This window comes from Gallus gallus, chromosome 7 (assembly GCF_016699485.2).
Source record: "Gallus gallus isolate bGalGal1 chromosome 7, bGalGal1.mat.broiler.GRCg7b, whole genome shotgun sequence".
Taxonomy (NCBI): Eukaryota; Metazoa; Chordata; class Aves; order Galliformes; family Phasianidae; genus Gallus; species Gallus gallus.
In genome coordinates this window covers 21787178-21801241 of record NC_052538.1, presented here as the reverse complement: position 1 = coordinate 21801241, position 14064 = coordinate 21787178, and the positions used below count along the sequence as shown (strand labels likewise).

General features: G+C 66.1%; 2 protein-coding genes across 12 annotated transcripts in view; both read left to right on the top strand.

Moving 5' to 3' along the window:
• The first annotated feature begins 2898 nt into the window (after window positions 1–2898).
• On the top strand, window positions 2899–7009 carry DES (desmin). The gene is made up of 9 exons (NM_001396679.1): window positions 2899–3506; window positions 4974–5034; window positions 5223–5318; window positions 5413–5574; window positions 5652–5777; window positions 5892–6112; window positions 6197–6246; window positions 6450–6532; window positions 6606–7009. The coding sequence occupies exons 1-9, from the start codon at window positions 2953–2955 to the stop codon at window positions 6645–6647; spliced, it is 1395 nt and encodes a 464-aa protein (NP_001383608.1). The 5' UTR covers window positions 2899–2952; the 3' UTR covers window positions 6648–7009.
• Window positions 7010–8825: 1816 nt separating this feature from the next.
• Window positions 8826–14064, top strand: part of SPEG (SPEG complex locus) — a 31220-nt gene continuing 25981 nt past the window's right edge. For 8 of the 11 annotated variants that reach the window (XR_005861425.2, XM_015290101.4, XM_015290100.4 and 5 more), the window contains exon 1: window positions 8826–9673. Coding sequence is in view for 9 of the 11 variants with exons in the window: in XM_015290101.4 (XP_015145587.2) it covers window positions 9253–9673 (421 nt within the window). In the remaining 2 variants the exon portion in view is untranslated. Of the gene's footprint in view, window positions 9674–13629; window positions 13862–14064 lie in introns of those variants that run through there. The other 3 variants (XM_040703832.2, XM_040703831.2, XM_046944106.1) reach the window with 1 other exon arrangement.

Sequence of the window (14064 nt, the reverse complement as noted above, 5' to 3'; positions counted from 1 at the left end):
CCCTAACAAGAGCCAGACAAAGGTGACAACACATCCCACGCACTCACACGGATCGAAGGGGCCATGCCCTGCGTTCATACGGATTACGGGTCAGCCAGCCAGCCCAAGCGTCCCCATGGCACGCAGGGACAAGCAGCCACCCCCAGCATCCCTAACCCTGGAGAGGGAGGGATGTGGGCTGGGGCTGCTGTGCGCCCACGCTGACAGCCTGAAGAGAGCAGCAAACAGTGGCCTGCGGCTTTTGGGGGCACCCAGGGCTCCATGGGACCCCAGTACGCCGGCTGGGCTGCACTCCAGGCACGGAGGAAGAGTGATCTCCTATTTAGACAATAGCACGCGCCTAAGAGAACAGGCGCCCGCTCCTTCCCTGTTAGGGTAAAGGCGCCGCGGAGGCTCGTGTCTGTAAAAGGAGCGGGACGGAGGGAGACGGCCAGGGGCCAGCGAAGTGGGGGGGACACCCTGGCTGCTCCTTTGTCATCCGCATCAGAAGGAGGCCAGGCAGAGCCCGGACCTGCCCGGCGGCACCGTGATATGAGACTGAGCGGCAGCCGGTGCCCCATCCCTGCGTCCCGCCCGGCTGCGGCCCCCAGTGCCCGCAGCCCCAGGGAGGCTGTGCCCGGATCCCCGCGTGCCTTAAATCCCGGGGGAGCAGCGGGGAGGGAGGGCCGGGGAGGAGGGCCGGCTGCGGGATGCAGCTGGCTTGGCTCACGGCGTTGTTTGACATTCTGGCTCCCGACGCCTTCATCCCGGGGCCCTGCGGGAGCTGGGGCCAAGCCAGCGCTGGGGATTGGGGCCCCGTTCCCAGGCTCCATCTGGGTCAGCGTGGCCTGGGCTGGAGCCGAATGATGCTGAGCGTGGGGGGGACATCGCTTGGGGCACTGCCCCCGCTCTGGTCCACAAGTGGAGGGGCCGTGCTAAGTTTGTCCCCAGTGCTGTGGGGTGGGACAAACCCGGCACACGGCTGAGGACCCGTCTGCCCACAGCTCCACTTCCCGCTCCTCCTGCCTCCTTCCCGCACCACGGGGAAGGGAGTTTCCTAAGAGGCGTCTGTCCCTCTGTCGGCCCTATGCCAAATGCAGGGCCTCTGCCCTGCGGCGGTGTCCCGGAAGGCTGTAGGGTGGCCGAGGAAAGGCCACTTCAGAAAGTGCATTCCAGAGCGGGGTCAGCACCATGCTGGGAGCCACTCCCCATGCGCAGCGTGTTGACCCCAACCCTGACCCGGGGCAGCGGGATGGAGTCACAGGAAGGGACGGCCGAGCAGTGGGGCTGTGCTGGCATGGGGACCCATGTGTCCCTTCACATCTCAGCCACGGGCTGATGCATGAGGTCAGAGATGAGCCGGGCACGATCAGAGCAGGGAAGGGGGGCAGAGGGAGGAAGGATGCTGTATGTTTTTCCATCTTCTCGTCCCTCAAGCCCCCCCTTACACAATGTCCCCCCCGCTGGGATGAAACAGCCCCATCTGGAAATACCTTCCCTTTTAAAGTCAGGCTCCGCCGGGCAGCGAGCACCGTCCGGGAAGCCACGGTGTTATTCTGCGTCTGGGCAGCCTGGAGAGACTCCAGATAGAGGGAGGGTCTGGGGGGCACAGCCCAGATGTGGGACCCTGACCATCTACCTACCTTCACTGCACCCAGCCCCTCACTGCCCCCATGCTGTAGCGCTAAGCCCAGGCACCGCTTGGTGTGTGCGTGGGGCTGGGAGGTGCAGGGCTGAGTGCTGCTCCTGCTGCTGAGTCACCCTGTGCCCAGTGGCACAACAGTCCCCTGTGCCACGGCGTCCTGGGGACAGTGGTGCTAGGACTGTGCCAGCTCCTGGAGCAGCCTGGCTTGGGTATGGCAGGGGGCACTGTGTGGGCAGCGGGGCCTGGGGAGCAGGGGGCCTCCCAGCACGGCCACCCCAGAAGTGTGAGCAGCAGCAGTTGGCTTTTACCTTGGGGAGAGATGTCCCCAGGGCCCAGGCATGCTAACCCCTGCGTGGGGGGCGACAGTGACCAGGAGGAAGGCAGGGTCCCCATCCACGCACCTGGCACAGGAAGGGTTAAGAGGGTGCCTCCCCCAGCTATAAATACCACTGATGTCCCACGCGGATGAGTACGAGGCTATTTTGGTTGGGTGCCTGCTGCTTCGGGAATGTGCCGGAGCCAGGACCCGGGGGTGACGTCACCGTCACTGGGCTGCTCTGCACCCCAGCACCTGCTCTGGGTCACTCAGCACCCCATCAAAGCTCCACCTTGGACTCTTGTGTGTCAGAAAGTGGGGTCAGGGAGGTGGTAATTCCAAGCACTCTCAAGTCAGGGGCCCCCACGTTGCTCCCTTCCCCCCCCCCCCCCCAGGGGCATGTCCCACGGTGGGGATGGTCTCTGGCCCCACACAGAGAGCTGAGCCTGGGACTCTCACCATGGGGCAAGCTGGGATGCTGCTTGGGGTGCATAAGGCCAGTTTAGGGAGTGTGCCCCACCAGGCTGTGGGGTCTGGGCTCCAGGAGTGGAAAGGGCTGAGTCCACTTCTTACCCTCTGGCATCAGCCCAGCTGACCGTCTGACGTTCCAATGGGGCACTGTGCCCCAGCTGGGGTCAGGGCAGTGCCGGGGGGGTTCCCCATCCGCCTGCCCCCCATCCCTCCCCTCGGTCCCACAGCAATGTCGCACAGGAAGGGGGAACGTGCTGAGGGGACTGTGGTGCCAAGGGGGCCCCCGGGGGGGCTGCGAGCCGTCGGGGGACTGCTGGGGGGCCACGGCCCAGCGGTGCCCACAGGTGAGTGCCGAGGGCGGGGGCTGGCAGCCGTCCCCTCCGGCAGCATCCCCCAGCTGTCCCGCAGCAGGAGGGGCCGGTGATGTCAGCAGGATACAAATAGCGGCGGCGCGGGTCGGCTCCCGACGCCTCGCCGAGCTCCGGCCGCTCGCCAGCCCTGCTGCCTGCTCCCTGCTCCCTGCCGCCGCCTCGCCGCCACCATGAGCCAGTCGTACTCCTCCAGCCAGCGGGTCTCTTCCTACCGCCGCACCTTCGGCGGCGGCACCTCGCCGGTCTTCCCCCGCGCCTCGTTCGGGAGCAGGGGCAGCGGCAGCTCCGTCACCTCCCGCGTCTACCAGGTGTCGCGCACCTCGGCCGTGCCCACCCTGTCCACCTTCCGCACCACTCGCGTGACGCCGCTGCGCACCTACCAGAGCGCCTACCAGGGGGCCGGCGAGCTGCTGGACTTCAGCCTGGCCGATGCCATGAACCAGGAGTTCCTCCAGACCCGCACCAATGAGAAAGTGGAGCTGCAGGAGCTCAACGACCGCTTCGCCAACTACATTGAGAAGGTGCGCTTCTTGGAGCAGCAGAACGCGCTGATGGTGGCCGAGGTGAACCGCCTGCGGGGCAAGGAGCCCACGCGCGTGGCCGAGATGTACGAGGAGGAGCTGCGCGAGCTGCGGCGCCAGGTGGACGCGCTCACCGGGCAGCGGGCGCGCGTGGAGGTGGAGCGTGACAACCTGCTAGATGACCTGCAGAAGCTCAAGCAGAGGTGAGGGGGCCCTTGCCTCTCCGCTCCCTCCTCGGGGATGGCTCCGGCCCCGGGTAGACCCTTCTGGCGTCCCCCTGGGTGCCCACCACCGTGGCCCCGCTGCTTCATCCCCTCATCCCTGAGCTTCTCCCCGTGTGCGTCTCCTGCTGGGCACCCATCCGCAGAGCACACGGCGGGGCCACAGCCCTCGCGCTGTGTCCGCGGGTCTTGGGAGGGCCATGGCACAGGGAAGGCGCACACCAGCCCTTTGGAGGTGCTCAGGGAGCACCTAGTGGGAGGGTGTCCCCGGCAGCAGGAGGCGTTCCTTGCACTCTTGTGCGGTGATGGCACAGGATCCCTGGAGTCGGGGATCAGGGGGCCCTGCTCCTCACAGCAAGAAGAGCTGATGGCTGATCTCAGCTCTGATGGACAGATAGACAGATGTACAGAAGCAGGGAGGGCTGCGGGGGCGAGGGGGCGGGGGAGGGGGGGGGCAGGGGAGGGAATTCTGCTGGCTCCGGATGCGAGAGAGGGAGGGGAGGAAGCAGCCGCACTTCCACAGGTCAGCAGTGCTCCCAGCCTGCCGTGGGTGCTATGGCGCACCAGGAGCTGAAGGGACTTCCCGGCTCTGTAGGGATGCCGTAGGATGGGGATGAGGCTGGGGCCAGGGGGAATGGCCACTGGGATGAGGGACACTGTGGTGCAACCAGCACGGGGCCACCAGGCAGCACCTCTGGTCCTGAGGTCCAGGTGTTGGCTGCTGTGCCATCACAGGGATGTGGACAGGGAAGGTTGGAGTCCCCATCCCCCGGGGGTGACCCAGCAGGAGCAGCAGCTCAGGCTGGAGCCACTGATGCTGTGAGGCTGATGGCGGTCGGCTGTCCTGCCACCCAGCTGCGCCGCTCATGTGGGACGACCCCAAATGTCAGGGGAGGAGCAGGGCACAGGACAAACGGGTGTCAGGTTCCTGCACTGCTGTGCCAACACAGACAGGCACCTCTGTCCCCTTGAGGCTCTGTGAGCTGCAGCCTAGGGCACCCAGACCCCTCCCTTGTCATAGCTCCCGGGGTGCGCTCCATACCCACAGCGTTGTGGAGACCCCAGAACCCACTGTCTCACTCTGGCCCCCCCACTCTGAGCCAGGTGCCCAGCCCGTCCTGCTGTCCCCATGAGTGACTCAGCTGGTGGCTGCCTCTCAGGACCCTGTCCCCCAGCTGCCGGCCAGTCGTCCCTATAAGGGCCGGGGCAGTGAGCATGACACCGAGCTGACCTCATGCCTTTGTGCTCCTGTTGCCGTTGACTATAATAGGGAATGGGAGGAAGAGCCCCTGGCCCCCAGCCAGCCCTCTCTCCGCCTGCTGGGAGTGCAGGACAATCCGCTGTGTTCCCACCAGCCACGCTGTGCTTGGGGACAGCAAGAGGGAACACCAGTGCTGGGGGACAGGGGTCCGTCCGGGTGTCCCCCAATGCCTCCTTCTCTGCCTCCAGGCTGCAAGAGGAGATCCAGCTGAAGGAGGAGGCTGAGAACAACTTGGCTGCTTTCAGAGCTGTGAGTAAACAAGTCCCCACGCTGCCTGGTCACCTCTGTCCTCCTTGCCCCCTTCTCAAGCAGCCAGTGCCCATCACTGGAGCATGGCCGTGGGCATAGCTTTGCCATTTCCAGCCTCGGCTGGTGGTTCCTGTGCAACCCAATGGCGCCTATCACCACCCCCAACCCCACTCTCCGTGTTCCCCCAGGACGTGGACGCGGCTACACTGGCACGCATCGACCTGGAGAGACGCATCGAGTCCCTGCAGGAGGAGATCGCCTTCCTCAAGAAGGTGCACGAAGAGGTAGGTGTGGGGCGGCCCTGCGTCCCGCGGGCACGGCTGGGGCTGGGGAATGGAGCAGGGAACAGAGCCCTGACGCACCCCTTTGTGTCCCCAGGAAATCCGCGAGCTGCAGGCTCAGCTACAGGAGCAGCACATCCAGGTGGAGATGGACATCTCCAAGCCCGACCTGACAGCCGCGCTGCGGGACATCCGCGCGCAGTACGAGAGCATCGCCGCCAAGAACATCGCCGAGGCTGAGGAGTGGTACAAATCCAAGGTGCGGGGCTGGGGACGGGATGGGGGTCGGCGGGTCCATCCCCACGGCGACACCCGCTGACCACATCCTCTCCACAGGTGTCCGACCTGACGCAGGCGGCCAACAAGAACAACGACGCCCTGCGGCAGGCCAAGCAGGAGATGCTGGAGTACCGCCACCAGATCCAGTCCTACACCTGCGAGATCGATGCCCTCAAGGGCACGGTGAGCCATAGGCAGCGCGGAGAGAACCCGGGGCTCCCCAGGAAGGACTTTGGGGTGCCCCAGCAGCGCTCTGTGCGCCACCCCAATGCTGACGCACACCACTGTCCCCCCCAGAACGACTCGCTGATGCGCCAGATGCGGGAGATGGAGGAGCGCTTTGCGGGGGAGGCCGGCGGGTACCAGGACACCATCGCACGCCTGGAGGAGGAGATCCGGCACCTGAAGGATGAGATGGCCCGGCACCTGCGCGAGTACCAGGACCTGCTCAATGTCAAGATGGCCCTGGACGTGGAGATCGCCACCTACCGCAAGCTGCTGGAGGGCGAGGAGAACCGGTGAGCGGTGGGGGGGAGAGGGATGAGGTGGGGACGTGGTTTTGGAGTGGTCGGCGCTGAGCTCTCCCCTCTGTGTCCGTGCAGGATCAGCATCCCCATGCACCAGACCTTTGCCTCTGCTCTCAATTTCCGAGGTGAGCTGGGCTGAGGCCTCAGGGGTCCCGTGGATACCACGATGAGCTGGGGGGGTGGGGGGTGGGTAGAGGGGCACATGGGGTGTTTGGGTGAGGTGGGGTGACCCAGGGGTCCTGGAAACCCTCGGCCCCAGCGGCAGTGCCACCTTCCCATACCACCTGTCTGCGTGGTCGCTGTCATCCCTGTGTCCCCCTCCCTACAGAGACCAGCCCAGACCAGCGTGGCTCCGAGGTGCACACCAAGAAGACAGTGATGATCAAAACCATCGAAACTCGTGATGGAGAGGTGAGCGCTGCAGGGGGACAGGTGGGCGGCGCGGACTGGGGACGTGGCATCATCTCACGTTCCTTTCCCTCAGGTGGTGAGCGAGGCGACCCAGCAGCAGCACGAGGTGCTGTAGAAGACTCTGTCCCGGTGCCCAGCCGCCCTTCTGCCCCCCCCAAGCCCGTACTCCCCCCGACACGGCCGCCTCCGGGCACGGCCCGGGCTCCCCCCGCACCCCCGGGCTCTCTCCTTCGGCTTCGCAAGGCTTCGCAGCTAGCGCCAGGATCAGGGCCGGGCCGGGGGGCGGCAGAGAGGGACGGAGGGGACAGGCAGGAAGGGGTGGGGGGAGCCGGTGGTGGCCTCGGGTCCCAGCAGCGGGTTCTGCATCCCCCCGCGCCCCGCAGCCCCCTCCCCGCTCGGGGGCGGTCCCGCAGGAGCAGGAGCCGTCTCCCCGCACGGCACCGCAGCCCGCCCCGGAGCTGGCGTTTCTCCTGGGTGGGGCTGCGGAGATGCCGGGGACGGGGAGAGGTTGGGGTGCTCCGGGGGCCGGGGCTCCGCTCTCCCCCCCACGCTGCCCTAAAGGTAGCCCCATCCGGGGCGGGGGGGGGAGAGAAGCTGCGCGGGGACGGGGCTGGCTGAGCGGAGAGGAAACCCGTAGGTGGACACAGGAAAGAGCAGGAGTGAGTGAGTGGGAGAGAGGGGGCAAAGAGAGAGAAGAGCCGGAGAGAGGCCCGGGGGCCAGGGCCGGCGCCCCCACCCCTCGCCCCACCGCACCCCCACCCCACCGCGTGTACGTGACTGCCGGCGGCTGAAATAAACAGAGGAGCATCGCCCTGCCTCCAGTGCATCTACGGGGCGGGGGGGTGGGAGGGGCAAGGGGTGGTGCACGGGGGGGCATCGAGGGGTACTCAGTTCCACTACTGGGGAGCAACCCTGCTGATACCAGGACCGCAGCGCAGCGCGTCCCCGAGGGGAGCTGAGCCTTGAGCAGGCTCCGAGTGGCTCCGGGGTCCCCATATTCCGCTGGGACCCTCTGCCCGCAGTCGGAGCTGGGCTGGCCCCCAGCACACGGAGGGACGCTCCGTGTTCCCCCATCAGGGTCACAAGGTGCTGAGGTGGCTCTCAGCCGATGCTGCCCCTCTCTGCCCTCACCCAGCCCAGTGGGATGTTTTAGCGACAAAAACCAGGTGTCCTCAAGCTGCTGCCACCGGCGGGGTCGGGGCTGCCGCCAGAGAGGCAGCACAGCTCACTGTCTTTGTGGGGACCCCCCCCTCTTTTGGCTGCGGGACCAGAGAGGGCTGCAGGGCATTCAGATCTCAAGGGCTGTGTCCAGCAGGTGGCCCTGTGACATCGAGGACTGCCCTGGGGACAGACGACATCAACAGCCTCTTCCCTCCCTGCCTAGGTGGTGGGGCCAGGGCTCTGCCCTCTGCTCTGCCCCCACCTTACCCATCGCTGCCACCCTCTTGAAGATCCCCGTACCCCAGCTGCTCCGGGGGCTGCCCTATGCCAGCTGTCCCCTCTGCCACCCCCGGGGCTGGGGACAGAGTGGGGAAGGAGCAGCTCTTGGCACTGAGGTGCAGCAGGAGAGGCCCCATGGCTCTCACGGGCTTTTTCTCTGGAGCTGCTGGGGTCTGCCCAGATGCTTTGCAGCCCCGGGTGTGGGTAGAGGGGTCCCCAACCCTGGCACGTCCCAGGGCATCGCAGCTGCTCCCCTACATGCAGAACGTCGGTGCTGGTGCTGTGCCACTAATGAGCTGCCCTTGTGCTGGTGGCCACCGGCTCTGCCAAACCCAGCCAGGCTCATTCACAGCAGGCGAGCAGCGTGCCATATCGTTAACGTCCCGTTCACCCAGATTTACAGCCCCTGGAGAGGGCGGCTGGGCCAGGTGATGAGACGTTTGCCATAAATCCGGAGCTGGGGAAGCCCTGCCTTGCCTGGGGGTGGCGAGGCACTGTGTGGCACTGGCACTGGCTGCTGGCTGCAGGGAGGCACCCCCAAACCCACAGCCCTCCTTGGGGATAGAGCGCAGGGCCCGGATCCTGTCCCAGCTCACCACGGGGTCTCGCGTTGCAGGAAGCATGACGGTGTCCTTTCCCTCCACATGCCACCAGGGTCTCTGTGTCCCGATCCGGTGACACGCCTGGGAATGGGAAAGGTGGGGGGGAAGGCTGGTTCCCCTCCGGTCTCACTGCTAATATGGAAAGGTGCTGGCCCCTTTCTATCTTTGCAAGCGGAGCTGGGCTGCAGGGCTGCGTGGCGGGCGCGGAGAGGGGGAGCCTGGCCAAGGAATGTGACATATCAGAGGCAGCTGCCACTTCAGGAGAGGGGGCAGAGGGAGCGCAGCTCTGTGGGGGCCGCGCGGGACGGGTGAGGGGGGGACGTCAGGGCCCAGCGGCAGGGCAGCGCCGGCACCGAGGGACCCGCGCGGGGCAGCGGCGGAGCAGGTGCTGAGGTGTAGGGTGGGAAGGGGTTGTGGTGGAGCACGGTGCACGGCTGCTGCGCTGGGTGAGAAGCGATGCGGTGAGCGGCAATCTGAGCCCCCAGCCTAAAAATAGCCCCCAGCTTGCCCACGGCACCGCGACCTTCGGGGCTGTGGCCGGCCTGGGGGAGGCTGTGAACAGGACGGCACCTGGAGCGGGGGGCCGCCTCACTGCCGGAACCCCCCGGTGCGCACCAGGAAGGAAACCGGGGCGCGGGACTGTGGCACTGGGGAGGTGAGGAAAGGAAAGCAAGCGGCATGCATCGGGCACAGGCACGTGGCGGCACCAGCGGGGCCAGCGGGGAACCCGGGCGGGCGACGGGGAGAGCCCCCGCGAGCCCCGGCATCCCCCCGAAGCGCGCCAAGGTCACGGCAGAGCAGGGGGCGGCTGAGGAGGGCCCCACTCGCCTGGCGGCACCGGCCTTCGTGCGGAAGCTGAAGAACGCGGCCATCGGCACTGGCTGTGACATCCGGCTGCGGGTGGTGGCGGTGGGGAACCCCCGGCCCAACCTGCGCTGGTACCACAATGAGGAGCAGCTGGCCCCACGCGGGGAGGAGTACGGCACGCTGTGGATCCGGGACAGCACGAAGGAGGACGCTGGCGTATACACGTGCGTCGCTGAGAATGAGCGAGGAGAGGCCATGACCAGCGCGGTGCTGGCCATCATCGACATGGAAGGTAAGGGCCACGTGGCCATCGGCGCCGCTGCTCCACCGCCACGGTTCCAGCATCCCCACCGGCACTGCTTCCCCGCGCTGAAGGCAGAGGCGATGCTTCGCAGGCTTTCCCCACGCGGCGTGCCCAGGGGCTGGCTGAGCTTGAGCTGTGCCGTGTCTGACTGCCACGGGCTGGGGTCCCCGGTGCTGGCAGCACCAGGGCAGCTCTGCAGCTCTGCAGCATGTGGCCGCAGCAGCCTCTGCCAGGCAGGGCAGGATGCCAGAGCACGGAGGAGTTGGAACATGTGATGGTGAGCCGGCATGGGGCAACAGGAGAGAGAGATTGGTCGTGTTGTTTGGGTATATGGTACCCCTGGTTCCCCTGCATCAGCCACCCCCGTGCACCAGCCCCCACGAGCACAAGTGGCTGTGATGCCACCGCCGCAGCTGTAGCGGTCACTGGGGCTGCACTGGGGGTACTGGTGCTGCACGGAGGGAACTGGGACCCCCAAGTGTGGGGAAGCAGGGGGAGGAGCCTGAGGGATGAAGGAGGAGCTTATGGATGTAAGTAGGCAGGGCTGGCGGCTAAGGGAGGGGCCAGCATCTGCTGGATCTCCAAAGCCCCATGGCTGTTTTAAGCTCGGCATTATGTAGGGTGTGCGTAGGGCACCTGGCTACAGTGGGGGCCTTATACTGCACAGAAGAGGGTCGATCACCTCAGGGCAGTGCCACCTCCCTGGAGCATTGAGGTGCTACCAGGACCACCTGGCTGGACGTGTTGGGCAGCAATGCCAACGTGTGAGGGTGGCTGTGCCGAGCACTGGGGCTGCGGGCGAGGAAAGCACTGGAGTTTTGGTGCACGAGCCAGCTGTGAGGAAGAAGCATTGCTCTGTGTGGGGCTGGGCTGCTGGGGGAGCACCACCGGAGAGCAGGCATTCCTGCTGGTGGCGAGCCTGGAGGGGGAGCACAGCAGTGTGCAGGAGCTGTCCTGCCCTGCAATGGGGTTTGTGGTCACTGCGCGTCGCACCTTTGGGGTCAGTGGCGCTGTGGATTGTGATGGGGGCACAGAGTGGTGCTTCACCCCTCTGTCACTCTGACCTGCAGTGCGTCTCTGCTCGGAGCCGCCTGATTTCCCCTGGTGCCCGTTCTCATTGTGCTGACGCACGCCTCCCTGCTCCCGATTCCCAGCCCTCGCAGCCACGTTTCTGGAGCAGCCACAGGAGGCACAGAGCAGCCAGGGCTGTGGGGTGAATGTCACCCTGCCCCAGGCGCTCCCATGTGCTGTGTTCAGCAAACAGCCGCCCGAAGCCAGCCCTGGGGCAGGGTTGTGGCTCTGCCCCGCTCTGGGGCACAGCGATCTCTGCATGATGCCATGTCCCTGTCCTCTGCCTTCTCTCCCTGATGTGTGAACTGAGCTGCAGCTCTCCCTGGGGCTGACAGCTCTCCCAAGGTGGCTCAGGTCACTGCTGGGGGGGCTCCGTGCTGCCCAGCTCTGTGCTCAGGTCCTCCTGCACCGGCTCCGCATTCCCCCCTGCTCGCACGAGCCCGATTTAGCTCCTCTAATCCCTTGCCCTGAATCTGTCGCTCCACCCCACTAATGATTTTCTCCTGCTCTTCTCCCAGGTCCCCTGAGTGCGTCAGTGCCTGGCATGGGGAGCAGGGAGTGTGTGTGAGGCCAGGAGGGGCTCCAGGGGTCCCCACCATCGGTTCCTTGCCCACTAATGCCATACCACTTCTCAGCTGTACCTCCTGCCTTTTTCACCATACGCCAGCTTAAATCACCTCTTCCAGACCCCACTAATCTCCTGCTGGAGAGCCCGGCCCCCCTCGCTGTGCCAGCAACGAGTGATGCCGAGGCTGCGTCTTATTTCAAGGTTGGATTTGTGTGTCTTCAGCGCCCAGCGCAGGGTCCTGCTCCTCGCTTCCACCTGCACTCAGCAATCAAAGCGCCGTGTAACCTTGCCTCTGCGGGACGGGCTGGGTGCAGGGACAGGGAGGCGGATGAAGCAGTCCCTGTGTAATGCTCCCTGCATGGTGCTCCCTGCGTGATGACCCCGCATGGTGATACCTACCCTGTGCAGCCCCTTCCCCTTGGTGCAGTGGGATGAAACCTGCCTGCAGCGGGGTGCAGGGCATGGGTTGTATCCTGGGGACTCAGCACATTTTGGCACAGCTGTGCAAGCTCCATGGCAGTGGTCTCAGCACCTCTGTGCCCTCCCTCATCCCCAGTTTCCCCACAGCCATGGGGTATGAGGCTGTGGCTGGCAGTGCTGACGGCACCCCACTTGGGACAGCCATGCTGACAGTGTCCCCGGTGGCTCAGCACCTCACACTGTTTATCTCAATGCCTAATTTTAGGCCTTTACTCTGCAGAGCCGTGCCTGCGCACAGTGCCAGCTGCCCCTTTCTCCAGAGCCCCTGCCAGCCCTCCTGAGCGCTCTGCTCGCTCAAGGCCAGACACAGCCTGCGGCCCCCCCTTGCTGTCACCTTCTCTGGGCACTCTCTGGGGCTGCCTCAATTTCCTTGTGCTGCTGTGCCCACCCCAGCCCCTGGTATGCCATGGGGTGGGCAGCGTGCCTGGCCACGTCTCACCGGAGCCTGGTGCAGCTGGAGTGTGGCCCCAGGTAGGGCTGTGCGTGGGGACAAAGCCCTTTGGGATCTCCTGGCTCTGTCTCATGCCATCTAGGTGCAGGGCTCACTCTGAGGCTGTTCGTTGGTCCCCTTTGGGGCACTGGGAGCGGGCAGGGGAGCAGCATGCAGCTGTCCAGTCAGTCACCTCCACCCCTGCCCTCTCTCCTGCTGTCGGGGGGTTATTTTTGCTGAGGAATGTGCCGTCCCCTCGGATTCTCGCAGGCTGTAGGGCTTGTGTTACACACGAGAAGCCGAGACCCGGGCCCGAGTGTGGGTAAATATAGCACAGCTTCTGGGGGCTGTGTGCAGGGCCGCGGCCCCTTCCCCCTCCTGGTGCTGCCCCCCAGCTCCCACTACTTCCTGTTCCCCTTCTGCTGGTGTGTGCCATGCCCTGGTGGCACTGGGAGGGCTCTGCCCTTCCCCCCGCGCCCTCTGTGCCCAGTGCCTCAGCAGCAGGGCTGGCACAACGGGTAGGAAACGTCCCCTCCTGTCCCACTCTGTGCCCGAGCACCCCAGCCAAGGTCACACTGTGTCCCTGTGTCCTCAGCCTGCAGTGGGCACCGTGTGCTCGAGCATCCTTCTATCACCAGCAAGGGGATGCTGAGGAGCGAGGGCGGCTGTCCCCGCACACAGGCTGTGCCATGAGCGAGTGTCAGTGTGGCATGTGGCACGTGGCAGGGACAGGATCTGTGCCAGGCTGCACGGGGGACACCCAGCAAGGCACTTTTCCTTAGGGGTGGCACCAGGCTGAGAGGGACATCGGCGTCCCCGGGCTCCAGCAGGAGATCCCCTTTGTGCCAGCTCTGCCACTTGTGTGCTTCGCCTGACGCACGGGGTCTCCACGGAAACCCCACAGCATCCCTCGGATGGTGGGGCTGTCAGCAACGTCGTACGAGCAGCTCCCTTTGTACCCGGTAATTCGCGAGTTATTATGAAGCCGTGACAAGCTCCACGCTGGGAGCCGTGGGCTGGGAGGGGGAGTGCAGAAAAGCAGCCGGAGCTGCCAGGCATCGTGGTGTGCATGTGGCGGTGCCACGCAGCGCCGGTGCTGAGCGTTGTGCTGTTGTCATCTGCGTTGGGGTGCGCTGAGGACCCCCAGCACCGCGCTGTGCTGAGCGCAGGAGGGGAGAGCAGCTCCGTGACTCTGGACGGGGGGCTCGGAGCCCCGCATCCCACACAGCCAAAGCCATCAGGAGGGCAGAGGGGGTGCGGGATGCGTGCGCGCATCCCCCATCCCGCGGTGCCCCCGCCACCTGTGCCCTGACGGTCCCCCGCCGCTGTCACTGCGTGCCAGGGCTGGCGGGAGGCGGAGGCAGAGGCAGGCGGGGGAAGGATGGAGGGAGGAGCACTCCAGTGATGCTTCATGCTCACAGCCCCAGCCCTCCCGAGAGCCCAACCTGGAGAGCCCCTGCCTCTCCCTCCGCCGTCCCCGGGAGGATGCTGGGGGTCCCACCGGGGCGCTGACGGCGGGGACCCCCCCAGTCGTGGGCTGCCGCGCTGCCGGGCCTGAGCGGCGGTGGCCGGGCCGCCGGGGCTCTGCAGAAGCATGAAGAAGATCTGGGTGAAGAAGCGCTTCCAGGTAAGGGCTGCGCGCTGGTGAGCCCTCGGAGGAACGGAGGCGGGGTGTGTGTGGGGGGGAAACAGCGAGAAGCGGGCGCGCGTCCATCCCGGGTGGGGAGAGGGCGAGTCCGGCCCTGCGCTGCTCCCCCCGCCGGCTTATCCCACCGCCAGCCCCGCCCGCAGAGCCGACGGTTCCACGCAGCAGTGCCGGGCAGGTGTTCA

What these genes read in the sequence shown, in the direction of transcription:
- DES (NM_001396679.1), top strand. Translation starts at nt 2,953, where the DNA reads ATGAGCCAGTCGTACTCCTCCAGCCAGCGGGTCTCTTCCTACCGCCGC. An exon ending in ACTTGGCTGCTTTCAGAGCT is followed by an intron (nt 5,035 to 5,222) that starts GTGAGTAAACAA and finishes GTGTTCCCCCAG; the next exon opens with GACGTGGACGCGGCTACACT. An exon ending in TCGAAACTCGTGATGGAGAG is followed by an intron (nt 6,533 to 6,605) that starts GTGAGCGCTGCA and finishes CCTTTCCCTCAG; the next exon opens with GTGGTGAGCGAGGCGACCCA.